This window comes from Chelonoidis abingdonii, chromosome 20, assembly GCF_003597395.2.
Source record: "Chelonoidis abingdonii isolate Lonesome George chromosome 20, CheloAbing_2.0, whole genome shotgun sequence".
NCBI classification, from domain to species: Eukaryota; Metazoa; Chordata; order Testudines; family Testudinidae; genus Chelonoidis; species Chelonoidis abingdonii.
The window spans coordinates 20,243,166-20,266,696 of NC_133788.1; the positions used below are offsets into that span (position 1 = coordinate 20,243,166).

A 23,531-nucleotide genomic window follows, 5' to 3' on the forward strand; every position below is an offset into this window, starting at 1 on the left:
AAAGTGCCCAATAGACTTAGATGCTTATGTCCCATTTTCAGAAGTAACATAGGCCAGATTTTCAAAGGTATTTAGGCACATGAAGATGGAGATAGGAGTTTTGAAAATCCCATTTGGAACCTAGGCATCCATCTACATCTTTAGGTGCCTAAATACCTGTGAAAATCTGGCCCTACATGTCTTAGTCTCATAACCCAGACCAAAAGTTAAAATGCCCATCCTGTGGCACATCACCTCAGCAGGCAGCACAAAGAGCAACAGCAGGGTGCTTGTTTGGATGCAAAACCACTTGGGGCTGGGAGCCCCAGTACCTGATCTCATTTACCTTTATACTATCGTCATTTGTAAAATCCAATGCGTGTGTATGTACATTGCAGGATATTTTTCTATTAAAAACAAATATTTCCCCACCACCCAAACCTCACATAAAACCCCCAATTTCTGCACGTCTCAGAAGCAACCCTACAAAAACAAACTGATATATATATTCTAATAGCCCTACAATCAATTAGTGAGCCGGGAAGGGGGAGGAGAAATTGTTTAAACAGATCAGAGTGGCTAGTTTACAAAGGGGAAGGTGACTCACTAGTGGCAGTGAACTGCTTTTAAAGTGATCAGTCATCCCTGGACAGCACTCTTTGGAGTCTCTGGGTCCCTTTGCAGAATATGTGCCTCATGCAAAGCCCTTTGATGTCAACTGAAGGACTCCCATTGATCTGGGCTTTGGCTCAGGACTTAAAATGCTTGATCCCTTTATAGGAGTCATAGGCTTGGCCTCTAGGCATCTGCCAGACATTGGGGAAGAGTGTATACCTCAGAGAAGAGGTGGGGAGGGCACCAGACCAGCAGCTCTCTCCAGTTTAGATCAGTGCCGAAGACCCAAGTATTAGTGCATAAGAAATTGCAGCCAGACAGATGCATGAGATCTGGGGACAGCAAGGAGAAAACACAGACCTGACTCCTTCCACCTTCACAAAGGAAAGTAGCTTTCTTTTTAGAACACATGGCTGAGATGGCTGCCCAGTGCCATCCAAGTGCCATCAGGGCATCAGCAGGGTTCTCCCACTGAAAGTTAAAACACACAGAGTTGGCAGCATAGAGAAAAGCTGCTCACAACACCGACTTCAACACATCAGAGACCAGAAAGGAGAGGAAACATCCTACCAGAGAAAAATTAAAGGAATTGCACCAGCCATCCTCTTCCATGGGTCCCTTCAAGAAGGGCCCTTCGAAGGGAGGAGGGTGCAGCGCCATCACACCAGCTAATGGGGACTCCTGATTAAAACAATAATAAACCCAGTAATAACTGTGATGAAAATACTGAGGATGGAAACCTGGCCCCACAGAAGTTGGTAGCAAAATTCTCTGACTTCAAGAGAGCCGGGATTTCACCCTTGCCACTTATTGAGGGAAGTTCACCCTGTGCAGAGAAGCAGCACAAGGCTACACGCCACTCACACGCTTTATTGCAAGGGCTTTCCTGGGGGTCAGTGATGTGCAGGCATGTGGGTGGGGGTGTGAATCTCACGTAGTGCCGTTCACCTGTGGATCTCAAAAGCGCTTCATGAAAAGCAGGCAGAACTCTTTTACAAAACCACTTACAGGCGAGGAATCTCAGGCACAGAGATGCACAACGTGATTTGCTCAAGGTCGCCCAGCGAACCAGGAATACAACACAAGCATCTTGATCCTAGTTCAGTGCTCTCACTGTGCTGCACTGCGATGTCCTTACCAAGGTGGGTTAAGTATTGGGCTCTCCATTTTACAGAGGGGGGAAATGAATCTCAGTAGAAATACTAATATACAGCTGGCTGGCTACCATGGTGTCACCCAATCCCTTCCTCATTCAGAAGAGCAACCCTCCAATCCAAACGTTTCCCATTCTTCTGCAGCCAGCAGGAGGCAAAAACAAAAAGTGGGACAAACTACGCCGAGTGGACAGCAATGTCTCTTTCAAGCCAACGGCAAGTAAATTAAGGTCTGTGTGGAATCATGGCGACTCAGAAGCCACAGAATGCCAGGGTTCGCTCAATCCGTGGAGAGTACAAGACTGGATGTGTCAGACAAGCGTGCTGGATCCGGGTCAAGCAGTGCGACGTTGGCTCCCATCAGCACCAGGGACTTGGGTGGATGCGTTGTTTGCCTTTGAAATAAATAAAGACAAAGATTTGGTTGGCTGTGGGAGAGGGCGTCATTTGAAAAGCTCGCTAGGAACAGCAGCGATGAGAATGACTGTGGATCATTACTGGGGGGCTGCGTCAGCAGTCAAGCTCCATTAAACTTTATTAAAGGAAGCAGAGCTGAGGGAATAGGGGAGGGAGGACAGAATGGGTGAGAAAGAAAGAAAACGGAAGGGTTGCTCATGGAACAGGTGAACTGGTTGAGCTGCCTTCTTCATTGAACTCCTGGGAGGCACCGAGCCTCAACTCCCAGGATTTCAAAAGGAGTTTATAATGTCCAGCACTTTTATAGATTCACAGCATTTATGGCCAGAAGGCATCATTAGCTTACATGGTTTGATTTCCAGCATATCACAGGTCATTAAATTTTACCCACACACCATTACATTGAGCCATGTGACTTACAGTAAGACTAAAGCATTTCAGTCTTCAGGAGAGTAAGCTATTGTGTATGCCACAGGAGAAACTGAGGTGCCCTCAAGCCCCTGTGATGGCATAAAATTGATTAGGTGAGATGTACCCAGAAGATGCTAGCAGGTGACTCACCTCACACTGCAGAGGAAGTTGAACCCCCTCATCCCTCCACCAAGATCCCTGCCAATCTGATGAGGGAGGGGAGGATTCCTTCCCAGCCCCATATCTGGTGATTATTTTGACCATGAGGATGTGAGCAGGAGACATCAGCCTGACATCTAAGAAAGAGGACTTTCTGTACCACCTCACATTGGCCTATGCCAGCAGTGTCCTATCTCCAGTTGTGGCTGCACCCTGATACATCAGAGTTAAGTCACCCCACCCCCCACCTCCAGCAGATTACATCTAGCTAATTTTGCATTGGTAAAAAAATCCTTCCTGACCCTTACAGGCAACTGGCTCAAGCCCTGAAGCTTGAGCTTTGATTATAGTTACTGTCTTAATCAGTCAATTCGGTTCTCTCTAAGGCGCAGGGATGTAGGGAATGAACAAGGGGATTCACAGACTCCACGACCAGAAGAGACCACTGCAACCATCCAGTGCAACCGCTCCCTGCACATGCAGGCCATAGACCTTCTCCTAGGAGTTGGATTAAAGAGCTCCGAGCCACAGGGAGCCTGCCCCCACCCGGGTGAGCTGTTCCAATGTTTAATTATCCTCACAGCTAGGAGACTGCATCTTATTTCAAGGCTGAATGCCTCTGACTTCAACTTCCAGCCACTGAATCTTGTTATGCCTTTGTCAGCAAGGATGAAAAGCCCCCACTATCAGATCTTTTCTCCATGTGCAAGCACCTACACAGGGTGAGCAAGTCACCTCTCAGACTTCTCTTTGAGAAATCGAATAAACTGAGCTCCTTAACCTTCATGTTGTACGGCTTGGTTTCCAGACCCCAGATCATCTTCGTGTTCCTCACTGAACTTTCTCCAGTATTTCCACATCTTTCTTGCAGGCCCCAGACTGGGCACAGTATTCCAGTAGTGTCCTAACCAACACTACGTAAGGAGATCACTTCCTGCCTCAGCTTCATAGTCCCTTTTACACATCCAAGGACCACATCACGGCACTGAGAGCGCTTCCCCTTCCCCTCCTGGAGCCCAGAGCACCCCCCCCCTCCACCAGGTAGCACATGGCTCCCCGGCCCCGAGTGCTGGGTGGGAGGTGTGGCCCCCACAAGTGCCCTCTGAGCACAGGGCAGGCAGCGTGGCCCCAGCACCCAGGGCCCCCAGAGCGCTGGGCGGCCCCAGCCACTGCAAGTCTCAGCCACAGGCCAGTTGTAGCGGCCCTTGCCCCAGCCAGCTTCCTGGAAGATGAGCAGCCTGCCTGGGCTGGGGCCAAGGGCAAGCAGGAGGGGCCTCAGGGCAAAGCATGGGTGGGGCCATGCAGGACTGTTTGGGGAGACCCAGCCTCCCCCACCCTACGATATGCGCCACCCATGCATTGGATCCAGTGGAATTTAGCCCTCCTGGAAGGCTGGGGACAAAATGAGACTCACGAGACAAACCCACTGGAGCCCTGCACAACCCACTCTCTACAGGGGGAACCTCCTTCTGGTGATCAGCAAACGCCAGAGCACTACAGAACCAGGACTGGCACAGAACAGCCAAATTCACTGTGGGACGCACTTGGACTGGGGCTTTTTTCTTCCCTTTCATTTATAAAATTCATCCCACAGCTCAGGGTGCATCTGCAGAACCTAACCCCCTCTCCTTCCCCCCCCCAGTCATCGCTCCCCAGAACTCAAGCCACCCCCATCGTCCTCTGGGAAGACAAAGGGCCGAGCACTGGGCCCTAACAGGAAGCACTTGACCATTCGCAACTTGAGCCAGCCAGCACGTCGCTGACCGGTCAGTGCAGACAAGTAATTCTCAGCGCCAAGTCGTGGGCCAACCAGGGTTCACTAAGGACTAGGAACAAAGGAAATGCCAGCCTGGGTCAGACCAAGGTGTCTATAGCCCAGCAGCCTGTCTCTGACTGCACCCTGCACCAGATGAACCGCGTAGTAGGCAGTTTTAGAAGGACACCATCCCTGGGGGAAAGTTGTCCCAAGCCCATGGAGCTAGGTGATGCTGAACATCAGCAGCTGTGAGCAGCATGGGGCCAGCTAGCCTGATTGTTAAACCACAGTTACACTTCCTAGAGAAAAGGAGCCCCAAGACTCCACAACCTACTGTGCCAGTACTTGTGGGGCTCCCATCACCCTAGCCTCTAAGCACATACTACGCCCAGCCCCAGTCGACACTAGGAGCCAGATTTCCAGATTGGCTGAAAAGCACCTGCAGCTCCCAGAGGGATTGTGGGGGCTCAGTGGTTCTCAGGATCAGACTCCATTCCGCCCACTGTCCCAGTGACCTTGACTGGAATGGCAGATCACAGAGAGACAGACAGACGGACCGAACTGCTAGCCAGCACCGAAGCCCTGCAACAAAGGGCAGCAGGACAAGGTGCAGCTCCACACCCTGCTGAAAGCAGAGGGCAGCTGCCCTTCCTCTCCTGGGATTGGGGGAGCAGCGCTACCTTGCAGCCGCCCCTCCTCTTTAGCTTGTATTTCCCAAGGCCAGCAGCCGGTGCACTAAGGAAGTCCATGCATTTGCTGGTGTAATGCATTCCCACTGGTGGCTGTGAATCGCCCGGCTCCCCTAAGCAGCAGAGCACTGCAGAACTGCCTCTGGCTAATCGAGTGGGGCACTCTCTCCATGAAGCTTTGGAACATGCTCTGCCTCGCTGAAGCGTCTGCTGTGGCTGTCACAGGAGGACTGCTAGTGGAGCCAGTTGCTCACTCAGCCTCCCGCTGGCTAAACAAACCTGTTGGAACAAATTGCTTCAAGAGGCACTTGCAGCAGCAAAAGCCCACTGATTTAGGCAGCTCTGCGAGAGCCTTTGGGAACGATAGCAGGGCCCACCCAACAGGCACCAGGCGGCCTAAGGCCCAAGGCCACTTCCTGCTGGGCTAGCGTCCAGCTCACAATCCCAGCCGTACCTTTGCTGCTGCTCCCAGCAGAGAGATCGAGGACTGGATGGGTCCTTTCTGTTAACAGCAGCCTCCACAGATGCCAATGCAGTACCTTCCCATCTGCACCATGCCCACTCCACAGAGTGGAGAGAAATACAGGTAACAGCCACACTTTTCAAGAGCCGCTTGTAAGTTCTGGGGTGCCCAACTGGAGATGTCTCACAGGAGCCTGGTTTTCAAAACGTGCTGAGCACCCACTCTCTGAAGTCCAGGCCTTTTTATGGCATCTCAGATTGGATGCCCCAAAACTGTTGCATCCAAATTCACTAAATTCACTAGTTGCTTCTGAAGATTTAGACCCCTATTTAGAGATCTAGGCACAGATTCTCAAAGATGCGGAGGGAATCTGGACACCCAGTAATTTTAATGGGAATTGGGCAGTCAAATGATGTGGCTTTGAAAAGGTCAGCCACAAGTGTTACAAATACACCGGAAGTTCATGGCCTTTTTCACCAGTCCTTTGTCTTCCCCTACAACCAGACCCTTGGCCATGCTCCCTTCCCAGCCCTCTCCCCTCCCCCTTCCCAGAGCCAGAGTGGGTGAGCTACTGACTGTCAGGGTAAAATTGCTTTGGAATCATCACAGGAACTCTTCAACAAGATAGCGACCTGGGATTTGTTCTTAGGATGCGAAAGGCATCTAAGAGTTGCACTTTGGTACAGAATTAGAGAAGAGGCGAGAATGAGATCTGCATTAAAAATAAAAAAAGAACAACACTTGAGCTACTTCTATGAGACACACGTTGGTACCATTAGAGTGTTATGGAGACGTTCAGAAAAGTGATAGATAAATTCCCCCACTGGGATCTTATTCTGCAACAAGGTGCAGATGGTTAAAAAAACTGGGATCTTTCCCCCGTGCATGCCGCATCCCTCTCTCTGAACTCTAGTCACACCAAGGAGCCCTGCAGTGTAAGGGGCAGAGTGGGGCACGGAGCAGATCGTGGATAGTTACAGAGGATTTTGCAGGTATGATACACTGTGTCTGGCAGTTAGGAACCCATCCGCACCACCCCTTCCTAGAGAAATTAAGAAGTAATGGTCTTTAATAAGAGTTATTAATTATTTGTATGACAGTAGGGCCGAGAGGCCCCGTTCTGTTAGGTACTGCCAGACACACAGCAAGAACGGACAGTCTAAACAGACAAGGCATGGAAGGGGAAAGAGAGGCAGAGATCTAGCTAGCCGAGGTACTCATCTGGCCCACTGGTGTGGTACCTGAGTGCCTCCCAAACCTTAATGTGAGCCAGGGCAGGGCTGTTCTTCCGCTTGTACTGATGGGAACCAAAGCACAGGGAGACAGAGTGACTTCCACAGTGTGTTTGTGACAGAGCTCCACAGGACAGGCAGAGACGGGAATAAGGTCTCCTGAGCGCCAGGCCAGTGCCCTGCTCACTGGACCTCCCGGACTGTCTGAAGTAGCACACTCACTGCTTCACACTGCAGGGGATTCCATTGCAGTGGCATTGCTCTCCTTTCCTCTTTGTTTACAGGTACCAGTGGGTCTCTTACACGTACCCCCGGGGGTACGCAGAGGTCTTCCACAGGGTAGGTCAACTCATCTAAATCAGTGTTTCTCAGCTTGCAGGTTGTGACCTCCAGGGTGGGTTTGCAGGGGATGGTGGTATCACAAGTACAGGGTCAACATTAGGAGGTGGCAAGCAGGGCAGCTGCCCAGGGAACCATGCCACAGGAGGTCCCACAAAGCTAAGTTATATGCTTCAGCCCCAGGAGGTGGGGCTCAGGCTTTAGCCTCCTGAAAGGGCTATGGTAGTCAGGAAAGGTTGAGAACCACTGACTTACACCACATGGTTGGCGATGTGGTGGGGCTGGTGCATTTATTATAGTGGACTATGAAATGGCTGATTTAAACTACTCATGAAGGTGTTGGATAGAACACAAGGACATCATGTGTGTACTACAGTATCCTGTGGACAGCCATGTTATGCATAATGTACCACGATTGCCATTAAACTCTGCACACATCACACTGCTGCAGCGTCTCCCTATTTTTGGGAATGCTACAGTCATGTTAATGGCTTGCAGAGCCATTAACTTTAGGCTCATGTCATCTGTGCACAGTGGAGAAAATTGTTTTTGGAAGGTTGGAGCCCAGAATTGTTTTGGAAGGAAAACAGAGCTTTAAAAATTAAAGCAAAAACCCTTTCCTAAACCTGCAGACTGTGGTTTATATAATGCCTTCAAATGAGAGAGGCCCGGCGGGGGGCCTGAGGATAAAGTACTCAGCCAAGGACACAGACCATACACATACCAGACCAATTGTCTCTTGCAATCAACAGAAGCAGCTGAATTTGTTTAGTATATGGCTGGGATCACTGAGGTATCTGGATGAGTGCAGGACAGAAGTGGAGCCCGAGCCCGTTTGCTCTAGACACAGCTGATATACTCATTGGGGCGTGATCCTCCAGCATGCCCGTAACAAAATGTGTGGCTGCACACCCAAGTGCTGCCAAGGGCACATACTATTTGGATTAGGCTTGCTTCAGGCACACCCGGCAGCACCTCTGCCGTGCCACTACATACCGCAGTGGAGCCAGGGTGGACAGGAATCCCTGGTATAATTAGCCCTGATGGTGGAAGTAGTGCTCCAAATGCCATGCCAGGGGGCACAGGTCACTGCTTAAATGGCCTGTCTAATCTATCCCCTGCAATCCACTGCATGGGACAGGGGGGATCTTCGTGCACACAAGGCTCCCACGCTGGCGTGAGATGCTGCATTCTGCTCCCAACAGGGCCACCAGCCTGAGGCCAGCTGTTCACAATCAAATCAAGCACAAAAATCAAATAGACTTGAGTGGAAATGGCTGCTGCTCCTCCCCTCCCTGCCATCGTCAGGATTATGCAGGTCATGGCAAAGAACTCATCCAGCAAAAGAACCACTGTCTAAATGAAGCAATTCCAGCACACACAGTTCTGCGGTAGGAATGGGAGGTGACCGCCCCCAGGCCAAAAAGAAGGTACTTTGCGAACGTTTGCTACTTGGCCACGCAAACCTGACTGCACCTCTTCTGAGCCTGGATGCCACCTACACCCTAGTTTAGCTGGGCAGTAGCCCAGGGAAAGTCGCAGTCCTAGACACATGCCACATGTCACCTGACTTGATTGCAAGAGGTTAACCCCGGCATTTCGGGGTCAGATTTTATACAGCAGGAAGGGCAGATTTTTAAGCTGATGACTCCCAGCGGCTGAGTGCTGGGAGGAGGTGGCACAGGAATTAATGTTGCAGAGCGATCAACCCCTTCACTGTTCTCTCAAATCTAATTTACACCTTGACACACAAGCCATGAAACTGACTCAAGAACCAAAAGGAACAGTTGCCAGAAAGGTGACAGGAACAGCTGGGAGGGAGAGGTGTTAAATGACAACCCCCGGGGTTACTGTGTATATAAATGTGAACTGCAGAGAGAAAATATATGCGTTTCTTCCAGCTGCTCCAGATCAGAAGTGAAAGCAGCATGCAGATCTGCTCTCACTCTCAGCTAATTCCTCTGAGCTGGCTGGGGATGGAGTTGGGAGGCTGAGTTTACATTGCAGAGGGCGGGGAAGTGACATGTTTTAATTTATGAGCCAGTCTAACATATACAAAGCATTTTTATTCCCCTGTAAAACACCTGGATTTACACTTTGCTTCAATAAAAGTTCAGATCCATGCTGCAAACGCTGGGATTTAATGGGAAAATGTAGGGGTGTTTGGGGAAGTCCCGTCATTAGGGGGAAAGTCTAGTGCCTGAAAGTCAGCCATGACCTTGGACAAGACACTTAGAATCATAGAGTTCAAGGCCAGAAGTGGCCACCGGATAATCCAGTCTAACTTCCTGTATATCACTGGCCACCAACACCACCCAGCATCTGGCCACTAAACCCCGGGCCTCTCTGACCCTGCACAAGGGCCACACGGGCTTCTCTGACAATGCTGGGCATGGACTCCAATTAGAAGCACATGGGGGTTTTCTCAGCTGCCTTCTCTCAGCTCAGTGGGCCAGGCTGCCAGCCTGGGGCTCGAGAGGGGGGCCGTGCCATGTGCTCTAGAGAGAAAGCCAGCCTGAGGTTTGGGAGGGGCGCCACGCCATGTGCTCTAGAGACGAAGCCAGCCTGGGGCTTGGGAGGGGCACCGCGCCATGTGCTCTAGAGAGAAAGCCAGCCTGAGGTTTGGGAGGGGTGCCATGTCATGTGCTCTAGAGAGGAAGCCAGCCTGGGGGCGATGAGGCCTTTCACTCACCGGAGGCACTTCTGCTGGCATCGCTGTCACACTCCTCCGCCAGCAGGTCATTCTGGCAGCTCTCGGTAGCACTCGGGCCTCCCCCGCGCTCGCTGCCCAGGCTGCTGCGGCTCTCCGAGAAGGCGTTGGAGTGGATGCTCTCTCTGGGAGTTCTGGGGGAGTCACTGCCAGCCGCTGCAGAGACACAGGGGAGAGGTTTGCTGCAGGCCTGTCTCAGTCTGCGGGAGCTGCTGGGGTTTATGGGTGTAGAAGGGGCTGGGTTGCTGGCCCTAGACATCCACAGAGCAGACACGACGCCAGCTTCCCACACCCCATCCTGCCAGCATGCCTCCTTCTGACCCGGACAGGGCCCATCTCCAGTTCAGTCCTCGGCCACCCTGGTCCACTGGTAATTCCGATGCTGTGGAGTCATGTGCACGAGGAACCAGAGTGAGTTCTGTAGCCTCACATTCCCTCACTGCCAGTCTGGGTGGGTGGGACTCAAATCACTCTTTTGTATTCGCTGGCCCCAGGCCTGCCCTGGCCCAGCGTGATATGCTGCCCCACGGAGCTCACCGCCCAGCAGGCAGCCATGCACCCAGCTTCAGGGATGGAGAGGCCAACCCCAAAGCGGTGCCATTGTTTTAATGTGAGACCATATACCATACGTTTGCAACGCACTGCCACATGTGGGTGTGGGATGAGAGCTGGAAGCCTTTGTGGCTGCAGAGATGGGAGTGGCAGGAGGCTGGTCCCTTTAGCAAACTAGCGACCTCACAGTGGGATGACCCTTCCCATCACCAGTCCTGCCGAGCCATCCTGTCTCCCGTTATTATTAATTAACCACTCTAGTTCAGTTATGCTCGAGGGCCCCAGTTGGGCTCACTGCTGTGCCATGCACTCTGCAAACATACATGATGGGGAGTCTATCCTTGCCTGAGCAGACTCTCAACCTCGGCACTAGCTCGTAACTCCTAGGGATAGGCAGACCCTCAGCTGACGTAAAGTTAAGCCATCAGAACGATGCCAATTTACAGCAGCTGAGGAGCTGGTCCAGAGTGCACAGTAACAATTGTCACCCTACGCTACATTTCCATCACCCATTTCCGTGCCCACATGCAGGGGTAATAGCCAATTCCTCACCTGATTCCGCATGATGCTTCCTGATCTTCAAGCCCTTGGACCCTCCAGACAAGGACTTGTCATCCAGGCTAGAGGAGCTGAATTCTGAATCGCTCTCGCTGTCGCTAGAAACCACTGCAAGAGACAGAGAGGGAGGGGAGTCAGACCATTCCCAACATTCACAGTCTTTACTGCAGAGGGCCAGATGGAGCCAAAAGACAACACAGGACATAATGACTTGAAGGCTTTGTCTACACTAGCACGTCTGTCAGTCAGGGGTGGTGTGGACATTGCTACGTCAGTGGGAGATGCTCTCCTGCCGGCATAGGGCAGCTACACAGGAGACTTTACAGTGGCATAGCTGCAGCATTACAGCTGTGCCGCTGTAAGGTCTGTAGTGTAGACATGGCTGAAGACTGTTCCTTCTCCAAGGTGCGATTCACCTGTAGCTCCCACACAGCTATTCACACTTGGTCGGGCTTTTCTTTCTAGAAGGGTTTTACGATTCAGAGCCGCATGTTACAGACTCAGTTCAAGTACTGGCCTGGTCACTTCACACTCCTCCTGCCCCCCACCACTGGTTTGTGGCACAGCCTCACAGATTACATACAGGGCCACGTGGCCACAGCCTGTCCTCATGCTGACCCGCACTGAACACCACAAGCAGCCGCCCTGATTTCAGTGGAGTGAAGTGCCGCTCAGTGGATCACAGTATGGGCTATGGTTATTATTTGTGGCGTGCTGTGTACATGAAGAACAATCAAAGTGCTGCATAAGCACCCCAGGAGGCGGCACAGTCCAGCAGGCAGGGTGATGACCAGGCTAGGTAGGCAGGAGGGGTGGTTCTAAGTCCCACTGACTTGCTTCTGTGAGAACCTTCCTCTCTCGGTGCCCTAGGTCCCCATGGGTGAAGTGGGGCCTATGATATTAATGACTTGTCTGCACATGGTGTTGTTCCTGAATGACTCTGGGTGTGGACACTCTTATTCCAGAATAGGAGTGTCCACGTAGGGAGCTATTCCGGAACGGCTGCAGTGCTTTAAATTCACACCCTACCTCCATTTGAGTTAGCGTCAACATGTAGACAAGCCCTAACTCTCCTTTGTGAATCTATGATGAAAAGTGCCAGTTAAATCCTCAGTATTACAGTGCCAATCACATTCGCTTCTATTCTATACAGGGTTTCCCATGCTCATCACGGTAGTATCCGATCCGAGCACAATCCAGTCATGCATTAAGCCACCTTAATCTATCACATGCCACCTGTTCTCTCATCCTCTCCCCCGAAGGAGAACTGTGTTCAGAGGAGTGTCTTGTTTTTGCAGGGGGCGTTTGGTTGGTCTGCTGAACATAAATATACCTGTTGCTATGTGTTTATATCAGAGAAGACAACGTCAAAGAAATGCACCTTGAACTTGGGAGTGGAAAGCGGGGAAGTTTGGGATGGTCCTTCGTTCCCAGGGGAGTTCGTTCCATCAGCTCAGCACATCCCCAGATAAGGTTCTGTCTCCTGCACTGATGAGCATCACCCTTATTGTTCAGAGTTCCACTGGGCCACGGGAGCACAGCTGTTGACCGTGGTTTTCATCCCAGAGCTTTAGATGACCTTTTAGATATCCTGAGCACACCAGGGTGCTCCTTGAAGAGAAGGCCGAAGACCCTGACCTCAATTTGATAGTCTGTGGGAAGCCAGTGAAGAGGGCGGAAGACAGGTCTGGCACACTCCTAGTAGCCTGTGCTGCTGGGGAAACACGCCGCAGCTTTCTGCACTAATTAGGATTTTCTAAGTGCTGATGGCTTTGTGCCAGGTATACACATTGCTGTAGTCCAGCCAAGTAATGACAACAATGTGAATCACCAAGGCCAGGTCTGGGTCACCGGGATGGGATGGTGTTTTCTAGGCAGGCAGAGATGTTACAAAGCAGTACTCATGGATGCCATGATGGGAGAGCTCAGCATCACGGAGGAATCCAAGAGCACTCCTAGACTACAGACTGAACTGACCAATTGTGCAACTGTACCTTCAACCAGTTGAGACTGCACCATGGCTGCATGCTTTTCAAAATGCTTCCCTCTGCTTGCCAGCCTTCCTGGCTCACCTCAGCCCAGAGACTTTGGGATGGATTTGTCTCTGGGACTGGTTGGGTGGCTTTTGCTCATTTGATTCAGGCAGGTATATCTGCAGCCCAATAACCATCGTCTCATTCTCAAATATTGTTCAAAATCCTTGCGGCAAGTGTGAAGTTAGCTTGTCTCAGCCTTAAGAGAATCAAAGTGACAAGCTGAAACATCCCCATACAGAAAACGCTCTCTGGTATTTACTGATAAGCTTTTCTATCACCATAATATCTGAGCATCTTGCCAAGCATACAGGGAGTCACTCCTGCGAGGTAAGGAATTACCATTATCCCCAGGGCGAGGTGTGAAAACGGTGGCACACAGATTAAGTAACTGGCCCAAGATCACCCAAAAAGTTGGTGGCAGAATCTAGGGCTGCCGTGTCCCAGTCCCTCAACCTCGGTACCAGCAAGATGAATACAGAACTCCAGCACAAGGAACTGGGCACAAGTTATGTGTCCAGCCTAAGGAAGAATATTTATTAACAAGCCACAAGATTTAGGGCCTGGGGTCTCACGAGGGTCAAGCACCTTTGAAATCAACGGGAGGTAAGGGTGCTCTGTGCTTTGCTGGATTAGGCTCTTGGGGTAAGCTAGCTACACACGGACAGTGTGGGCAAGAGAAAGCAATGCCCAAAAAGGTCTCCAGAGGCGCCTGCCCCTCACCAGAAACCCAAGTGAGCCCAGAAAATGAAGCTTACAGTGGGTGGCTTTCAGCCCTGTGCTGAGAACCAGCACTAACCAGCACTACATCTATGCAATAGTTCAGTCTCACGGATGGGCCCACAGCCTGACCCTCTGCGCAGAGGAGAATTTCACCCCAAGCCCCATCCCCGCACGAGGAAGAGTTCAGCTGTCCACAGGGTACAGAAAGGACTGAATATATCATGCAGGTTAAACAGGTCCCCTCAGGAAAGTCCTTCCTCCCCCCAGGTCTTTGCAGGGAGAAGCTTGACTTGCTGCCAAACTGCGCACTGTCGTTATTCTTCAGATCAAGAAAGGACATCATTGCCCAATGCAGAGAGGAAGAAGAGCCCAGTGGTCAGGGTGCTAGTTTGGGATTCAATTCCCTGCTCTGCCACTGACTCCCTCTATCACCTTGGGCAAGTCACTTTGTCTGTCCGGGCCACAGTTCCCCACTTGTAGAATGGAGGCAGTGGAAATGCCCTGTCTCACTGGGGTATTGGAAGGATAAGTGCTTCAGAGACTTGAGATGCTCAGATACTATGGAAATGGAAGATATAAAGTACCTAAGACAGGGCTGTCACTTTTCACCAGGATTCAGATTAACACACGAGCTTTGCAAAGCTGCAGACTGATTTACATTGTACAGCACAGAGGCAGGACAAGGGCTAGTATATTTTCCCGCATGCAGGCAGGCTATTGAACTGTTCCACCAAAGTCCTCTGCAAGCGTTATCGTGTGCAGACAGCTTGCTGTAGGACATGAATTTTCTTTTACTACAAAAATTTTAATATCTAAAATAAAGCATTTCTTGAGTTATCATCTCTGAGTATATTAAACCTGGCTGCTGGCATTATTGGAAGGCTATAGAAATTGACCTCGCTGCCAGCTATCTTCACAGGGCTATCTTGATCAGGATGACTCTGCGGAGCTCAAGAGGGAGTGCAGCCTGCCAGCCAATTTTCTCACTCCAATCAGCTTGTTCCTCAATGGTAGCAACTCTTTTTGTGTTTACGATTCACCCTCCCGGACTGGCCCAGCCTTCAGCTGTCTAACCGCGCTGTCAGAAGTTGGTCACACCTCTCATCAGCTTCAATAAATACTGCTGAGAAAGGAGCCGCGCACAGCGGAGACCATAACTGCATTACAGATGGGAATGTACCAGCAGGGATGACTCTTCTGTCCAAGAGCCTTAAAACAAGGGGTTTTATTTTGTTAAGAACAGTCATTACTTTTCCCAAGAATCAAGCAGGCCTGTCACTATAAACCAGAGGCCTCAGCTAATTGTCCATTCTGATTCGGTGCCCATGGGATTTAGGCACGCAGTTCCCACTGACAGTCACCTAACTCCCTCAGGCACCCCACCCTCCAGGTCCTACTACTTGATTTTTATAATCACAGAAACGTTGGGCTGGAAGGGACCTTGAGAGGTCACCTAGTCCAGCCATCTGTGCTGAGGCAGAACCAAATGACCTACAGCATCCCTGTGACAGGTGTGAGTCCAACCTGTTCTTACAAACCTCCAATGATGGGAGTCTTCAACCTCTCTTGGAAGGCAGTTCCAGAGCTTAAATGCCGTTTGAGTTAGGAAGCTTATCCTAATACGGAGCTTAAATCCCCTCCCCTTTGCTGAAAAGTAAGTGGACCCTTTGGAGTTTATTAACAAGGTGTTTAGATTAACAAATTCTTCCATCTCCGCTTCTGCCTCCTAGAGCCACTTAAAAGGAAAAGTGGGGGGGGGGCGGGGGGAAAGGGTTATTTGGGAGAGGTCTCCTTTACATCATCCACTGTGAAGAGATGACCGCTGAGGAGGGCACACCGATGAATCAAGGCGAGATGGTTTTATCTTGCAACCCTGTTTGGCTTTAAATGCGCCAGAGAGGGATGGCTTGGGATGAGACACATATTCATGATTGCAAGACACCACTGATGGCAGGAGCAGCCCACTCTGCTCTAGCGTCCACTGCTGCTGCTAGTGTAGATATTACCCAGAGTGCTGATGTTTCTTTTTAAAAGTAATTTTTCTCCCAAGGCTACTTGGCTTGTTGCTGGAGCATTGCGGAGCCCAGACAGCATAAATCTGGCGCTCAAGCAGATGCTGATATATCACTAGGAGTCTTCAGGGTGGCTGTATTTTCAGAGCATGTGATATCTATCTTTGTCCTTCATCATCAAGTTCGGACTGAGATTTACTGCTGTGTTTTTAAGCAATGCTGCTGCCTTCCAAATGAGAAAGGACAGCCAGCTCCTAATCTGCTTTTGGTAATTAAAGATCTCCATCAGTGTCCCATCTAGCAGCCTCTGCCATCATCCACGCTCCTCTATCCCTCCTCTCCACCTCCAGGATCTTGGGTTCGTAGCCTGCTCCCTGGGCAGACCTGGGTCAGTTTTACTGAGGCTGTCATAAATAGATAGGTAAGGTAAGGGTTAAGTTTCTTTTACCTGGAAAGGGTAACCAAACACCTGACCAGAGGACCAATCAGAGAACTGGATTGTTTAAAGCAGGGGCGGGAATTTGTATACTCAGTGGGTCTTTTTGTTTTTCTCGGCTGTGAGTAAAGGCTTTCCTCCTAACTCACTCTTATCTTAAGTTTCTTCTAAATTGTAAGTAACCAAGGGAAAAAAAAAGCAAAGGGTAAGGTCGCTATGAGGATCTCTGTGGTGTATTCACATGTATGTTCGATTTGTTGGACTGGTTTAATTGGGCTATCTTTTAAATCAGACTGTTTCTTCATATCTTCTTATAAGCAAGAGCCTGTATTGAGTTTCTTAATGCAAAGATTATTGTTTTGTATTTCTTTCTTTTTTTCTATAAAAGTTCTTTTTTAACCTGGTGAAGTTTCTTTTCTAGTGAGGCAGAGGGGGAGGGAACACGCCCAACACGGTGCCATTCTCCCAGTTGTCCGGGGGGAAAAGGCATCAGGACAAAGGAGGGAATTCTTTGTGTGAGATACTAGGTCAATACCTAGCCTCGGGGAGCTAGATTGCTTCTCCGGTTGTATTCAAGGAGCGAAGCGTAGCATTGCACCGGCTAACCCAGGAAAGGGGGGAAGCTGGAGAAGAAGGAGAGAACACCCAGGCCTCTGGTCTTTGGGGGGTCCCCAAAGGAAGAGTTGGGGACACCAAGAGAGAGGAAAGGGGGAGGTCAAGGCTCTCTCAATTAAATACCTGACCTGGGTGGCAGCGAAATTATCCCAAGCTGGTAGTGAGCTTGGGGGGGAGTTCAGGTAAGCCCCAAATGATTTGGACGCAAAAGTCCAGGTTTGGGAGCAGACCAGATTGTGGACGCTAGGTCCAGGTCTGGACGGTGGGCTATATTACCACAGAGGCTGTTCAGAACTCTAATACCCAATACAATTGAAAGAACAAGAACAAGAGCCACATGTATTTCAGATGCTTAGGAAACCTGTGAACACTAGATGTAGCTCCCAGAACTAGCATCTCCCGTACTGCCCTCTGATCAGCAGGTGCTGTCTTCTGGCTGCTGGAAGAAGTTTCTAAGCCCTGGCAATAAACACCTATCCCCCAACTCTGGGACCTCCAATTTTTCCTCCTTCAGTGAATGCTGCTCATGCAGAAGCCTGAGTAGCCAGAAGGGCCTTGTAGCATTCACTGAAACCCAACAAATCCTGGCTTTGCCACCCCAGCAGGGGAACCATACTGCAGAGCAGAGATGCCTCTGCTGAGAATCAAGTTCTAAGTGTCAGTAAAATCTTGCAAGTGCTCCATGGCCACAAGCTCTGGGATGAAGGCCGTGGTGAACAACTTCACTCCTCTGGCACAATGGAGCTCTCTGCAAATAAGGGTGAAACTCACCTCCGTGGGAGACACGGCATTCTCAGGGGGTGGCCTGGGGATGGAGCAATTAACTTCTCCAGGAACTAAGGACCATCCCAAACCTCCCCGCCTCCCGCTCCAATCGCCAGGCAGAATTCTTTGACTTGCCATCTCTGACATTAACACGTGTATATTTTAGAAAACAAAACCTAAAACTCTACTGCACTGGATACGCTCCTCCCCCAGAGAGAGGATGAGAGAATGAACACACGACAGATGTTAGTCACATTGCTGAATGCCTGACTGGAAGTGCTCAGATACTGGAAAGTGGTATAAGAACCTATACAGCAAGACAGGAGAGGAGTCACCACTGGCTTCAGAAACGTTGCACGCAGCAATAAAGCAGCCGAGGTAATCCCTGGGTTAGAATTCCAAGAGTGCCTGTAAAGAGCAAGGGCTAGGGCCAAGTAAGGCACCGGAGCGGTGTCACAAGGCATGGATGCTCAGCATCTGGCTGTCAAATTACAAAGGAGCAGCAGCCCAGCCCAACAGATAAGGCAGTGAAGAGGGACTCTGGTTCCACTCCCAACTCTGCTGTGTGACCTTGGGCAAGTTACCTGGGCGAGTTCTCTGTGGTTCTGTTCCCCCTCCCAGCCTGTGTCTGTCTTGTCTAAACTGTGAGCCTATCAGAATGGGGCCCAAATCTCAGTTGTGTGGGGTCCCTAGGTGCCAACATAATAAACCTGACAGCTTCTGTTGCTGTCTAATGATCTGAAAGACTGACTCCTATCCACACTCCCCTAGGCACCAGGAAATTGGGGTGAATTTGGGGTGAAGAAAGAGAAATCAGGAGGGATTTTGGGGAGGTTGGAGAACCCAGATAAACATTTTTGCCCCTTCCCTTCAATAGCCCTGTGAATAAGCTCATATTAATTATAATACCTGACACTTGGGTAACACCTGTCACCAGAAGAACTTAGAGTGCTTTACTAACATTAAGTAACTTAGGCAACACACTGTTAAAGAGGGATAAATATAGGGATTAGTTCTCCTGCAGCCACGTCTGGAGCAGAACACAGTGGCTCTTTTAACTGCTCATAGCAACACTACACAACAGGTCAGGAGATGAAGCAGAATACTGTAGTCTAATTAAAACTGCAGGAGGCTTTTACGTAGAATCGTAGACTATCAGGGTTGGAAGGGACCTCAGGAGGTCATCTAGTCCAACCCCCTGCTCAAAGCAGGACCAATCCCCAGACAGATTTTTGCTCCAGATCCCTATAATGGCCCCCTCAAGGACTGAACTCACAACCCTGGGTTTAGCAGGCTAATATTCAAAACACTGAGCTATCCCTGGTAGACCGATGAGAAGCCAGTTGAAATTTGGCAAAGACAGCAGAGTCAACACCATTACTCTTAACAAAAAGAAGCAAACAACAGGTGATCAGGACCTTGGCCTTCTGCCTCCTGGGCGCTGCCAGAGGCCCAGGGCCCTCTGAGCCCACGGTGAAATCTGGCTGAGTGGGAAGAACAGAATGTCTCCTGCTGATTCACCAGTACCATGCCATTCCCAGATGCTTTCTCAAGCAAGTACTGACCCAGCAGACCCTGCTTGGCCTGGGAGGACAGCACAAGGTTTTCTAGCCTCAGACAGATAAATCAGACAAATCTCTGACTGCTTTTGTACCCTCTTGCCTGCAACGGGAATGGTCTTACCAAGTGAATCCTTCACAGTGGGGGTGAGCACCAAGTCCCATGCATTCGAGCTGTGTTTACCAGTCGAGTGCAACTGAGTGTTGACATCATGTTTTTAAAGAGCACTTTCTGAGCTTTCTCTCTTGGAGCAATCAGCCTTGGTACTGTGGGGAAAAAGTGTCTAACAACAAACCCACACACACACAAAGTATCAAAGGAAAGGTGCAGAGAAAACAGCTGCTAAGCTCACACTCACAGGAAAAGACCAATTACAAACTACAAGCGGCACTGGGGGCAGCTCTGACGAGTCATGCATTCAGGGGTGCAGGGCCATGCAAGGTGCCCTGTGCCATTGTTGACCGCAAGTTTCTCTGTGCACAGTGCAGTTATGGTGCTGCAACTGCAAAGGACAGGATGGATGTTTTCTTTGGAAAGAGGCAAAGGTGGCAGGCACTGGAGACGGAGGCAGGGAGGCTGATCTTGGGGCTAAGTCAATCTAAGGCACTTCCATGGCCCTCCCAATCATGAATGGATTTCTCCTCACAACCTCTCTGTGAGGCAGGGCAGGGCTCTTATTGCCATTTCACAAAGGCATGGAGAGGCTAAGCGACCTTCCCAAGGTCACACAGAATGTCTGTGCCAGAGCAGGGAATTGACCCTGGTTCCCAGGCTAGTGCCCTTATCACCGAATCAGGCTTCTGGAGATCGGTGTTCAACTCCCCCCATAGGGCCTTAGGAAGCCATTTGAGCTCTGTGCCGCAGGCACTGGGTACTACAGAGATGTAGGTTATATCAGTACCTGGGCGGAGCGGGGACAGGAAGAGGTGGGATGAAAGGAGGGTCCAGGTAGAGGGTTTGACGGGTGGATGGCAAAAGAGTGGTGTGGTGCCTGAGGGGGAAAAGGGATGTTCTGGGGGAGTTAAGTCCTGTCGATAATAAACAATTTTTAGCTCTTTAATTGAGCATAACATGCATTAATTGAGTGCCATAACCTGGGGATATAATTCTTGCACAAAGATGCTGCAGGAACCTAAGCTGTATTGTCTTGCGCCCCACAGCTGCTCTCTGTGCCGCCGGTAGAGTGACTGACACCTCAGCACACCCCATGGCAACAGGACTTGTGCCCATTGTTAGAAGAGACAAGAGCTGGAGAACATGGCTGCGTGAAATTCTGATACCACACGCGATGCCACTGCTTAGGGACCAGACCCTTTTTTTGGAGGAGGGGGCTCCCTTAATTTTTCTCCTGTAGGATTCAAAGGTGCCTGAAGAAAGTGTCTGCTATTAATTTGGCACCTCTCCCCTAACGGCCCAGGTCCCTCCTGTCCTACTGCAAACACCCAAATGTGCCACCATAGCTAGCAGATCTGTCCTCGAGGACAGGAAATGTGACTGCCATTCTCATGGGGACAATACATATTTGTGACTTAAATAATAGAGTTCCCATGGCAACTGCTTGTTTATTACAGAAAGACTGAAGGCAATAGCAAATCCTGGTGTCAGCGAGGGAGAATGGGTGTGTACAAAACTCCTGCTTTTCTTCCACTAAGCACACTACCAGGTGCCAGGCAGTAAGCAGTGACCAAGCTTGTTTCAATGGCTTTGTGCCTCCCTTCCCCACCACCCGCTTCAGCTGAATGCCCCAAACAGAGGCCCATTTCTGGTTGGCTTTCTCCTCCCCATCCCAGGTCTTCATAGACGGCCACAGGACACAATGTACACAGTTACCAGGACCCTACACAGACCCCTTACGGAGTTGGGGTGAGGAGACGGGGGGAATGAGGAATGGCATTTTAATTAAGCTCCACTCATGATCCCGAACTCCACCCACAGGAATAAGCTCCACTAATTGTCCCAAAACAGTTGCATACATCTGTTATGGGCAGCACAGGCGTTAACGTGGCTTCAGAATCATCGAAATGAGCATAGGAGTAGCTTGCCCCTCTCTGAGCTCCTGTTTCAGAGGGCAGGACAAAGGGTCACATGCAGGGAAAGTTTCTTCACAGCCAGGAAGACTAGAATTATTTTTGTGTTAAAAGGAACATTTCAAGTCCTGGGGCCAGCAGGGAGAGTGATTGGATGGACTTGTTCATAATTCAGTTAGTAAACGTGTGTCACAAGCAGCAATAATATTGCACATTTACACAGTGCCCTTTATCCCAAGGTTCATACACCCAGCACTGCCGAAATGCAGCCAGCTCTAGACTGAGGCTCAGCAGTCGACAGGCACTGAATGCAGAAGTTGGCCAAGGATAGGTGGACAAACCCCATAACTTCTGAACATGCCTATAATGCCCACGTAAAGCAGGCTGGACACTGGGTTTTAAACTCTTCCCTGAAAAGTCACACGCACAGCTAAGAGGTCCACATTGCTGAATTCACACCAGTGGTTCCACCAAGCCTAAGGATTTCATTCGTGATGCTTAAACCATTGAGCCATCCCCTCACCCCTCAGCAGTCACAGTGCAAGAATAAGTGACTGCTTCGGGACTGATCACATTGACAGGCGGGAGCTTGCTCTATCTAGGTCCTTCTGTGGCCCCACTGCTGTAGTATCTGAGCAGCTTGGTCTCTGCTGGATCTCCCTCAATGCCCCTGTGAAGCAGGGCAAGGCTATTATCCCTGTTTTACAGATGGAGAGCTGAGACACAGAGAGACCGAATGACTTGCTCATGTCACCCAGGGAGTCTGTGGAAGAGCTGGGAATTGAACCCAGGTTTTCAGAGACCCACTGGCCCATCCTTCCCTTCGGATCAGCGCAGGGGACTCAAAGATCAGCCAACCAACCTAATCCCCATGTGATGTTATTCAACAGCTGCAACAACTGCCTGGTGTGCTCTGCTGTAAGGCCTTTACCCAAGCTCAAAGCTAGACTCATCAACAGAGGCCTTCCCTTGAGGTATGTAAAATATGATGTGACAAATGTTCACCTCAATCTGACAGACGGGATGAGGAGCCCCTTCTGCTGGGACATAACAGAGAGATTTCAGCTTCCAGACTTGCTGCTGCATACACCTGAGCTGCTAAACTACTCAGCTACAGGCAGCAGGTTAATTATGCTCCTGCTGCCAAGCAGGTTTTTCCTTTAATTCACCTTGATGCCAAGGCTTGATCCCAAGTCTCCTGTGCTTTGCTTCAACTCTTCAAAAGCCTGGAGGACTGAGGACACTGCGAAGCCTCACAAGAGGCATTTGTCTGCCTTAAGCCAACCATCTTCCCCTTACTGTTGCTCAAGGGAACAAAAAGCCCATTAGGAACAGCCTCAGAAGTTAACCTCTCTGGTTTTGCTAGAGAGGCAGGTACATTAATGCCACGATTCCTTTCTGAGCACATCTGCTCAATAGAGGTGGGATTTTATATGGCGGCCATACTGGTTTTGTGTGCCCTAGGCTTTGGAAGGCGTTGCTAACACACGTTAGCAGCTAGGTAGCGATAAGACATGTTAAACCCGTCGAGTTTGCCAGCTGAACATGTGCTAATGGCATTCTGTCTTGTCTAAAGCAGGCTGTTAGCATGTGTTACCTAGCACCTTCCATACCCTAGCCCAGATGGGGTGCACCTTTCAATGAAGGCTGGTGACATAACTGCAGCTCGTGGCCGGATGCCTCGGGGATGCTAGCTCAGCACATGGCCTCGCAGTCTGATTATCTGCAAAGGCTGCATTGAAAGGGGCAGGCAGAGCCGAAGGGAAGGGAGTGGGTTAAACATCTGAGCAAGAGGGGCCTGGTGACAGGAGCAGAGAGGGACAGAGTGCTGACGTGTGGGCACCAGAGCGGGGGAAAATCAGAGTGCAAGTGATTCAAGCCTCGACTCACTGACCTAGAGAACATCCTTCCCCTGGGCCTCAGCTCCCCACCTGTAAAACAAGGGTAACAATCCTCCCTTCTTCACCCCCTTTGTCCATCTCATCTAATTAGACTGGCAGCTCTACTCCCTCTCCCTGCGCGCTTGTATAGCAGCCAGCACCTTAAGGGTTGGGGAACTGTCTGCCACATCTGGGGAGGGCAGCTACCATAAGACATGTGGGAAGGAGGCCAGGGGAAGCAGATTCCCAGCAAGATCCAGCCTGCATCAGGGAAAACACGGTTACTCACCTTTGTAACTGTTGTTCTTCGAGATGTGTTGCTCATATCCATTCCAGTTAGGTGTACGCGCCATGCGTGCACATTAGTCGGAAGACTTTTACCCTAGCAACTCTAGCGGGCCGGCAGGTCGTCCCCTAGAGTGGTGCCGCCATAGCGGGTAATATAT

The 23,531-nt window shown here is 50.3% G+C and overlaps 1 protein-coding gene across 4 annotated transcripts in view; it reads right to left on the reverse strand.

Moving 5' to 3' along the window:
• Nucleotides 1-1,219: 1,219 nt before the first annotated feature.
• The window catches only part of RPH3AL (rabphilin 3A like (without C2 domains)), a 90,452-nt gene continuing 68,140 nt past the window's right edge, over nt 1,220-23,531 (reverse strand). For all 4 annotated transcript variants that reach the window (XM_075074031.1, XM_075074034.1, XM_075074030.1 and 1 more), the window contains 3 exons: nt 11,029-11,142; nt 9,907-10,080; nt 1,220-2,143 (listed from right to left, as the gene is read on the reverse strand). In XM_075074031.1, coding sequence (XP_074930132.1) covers nt 2,109-2,143; nt 9,907-10,080; nt 11,029-11,142 — 323 coding nt within the window. In that variant the 3' untranslated portion in view covers nt 1,220-2,108. The remainder of the gene's footprint in view (nt 2,144-9,906; nt 10,081-11,028; nt 11,143-23,531) is intronic.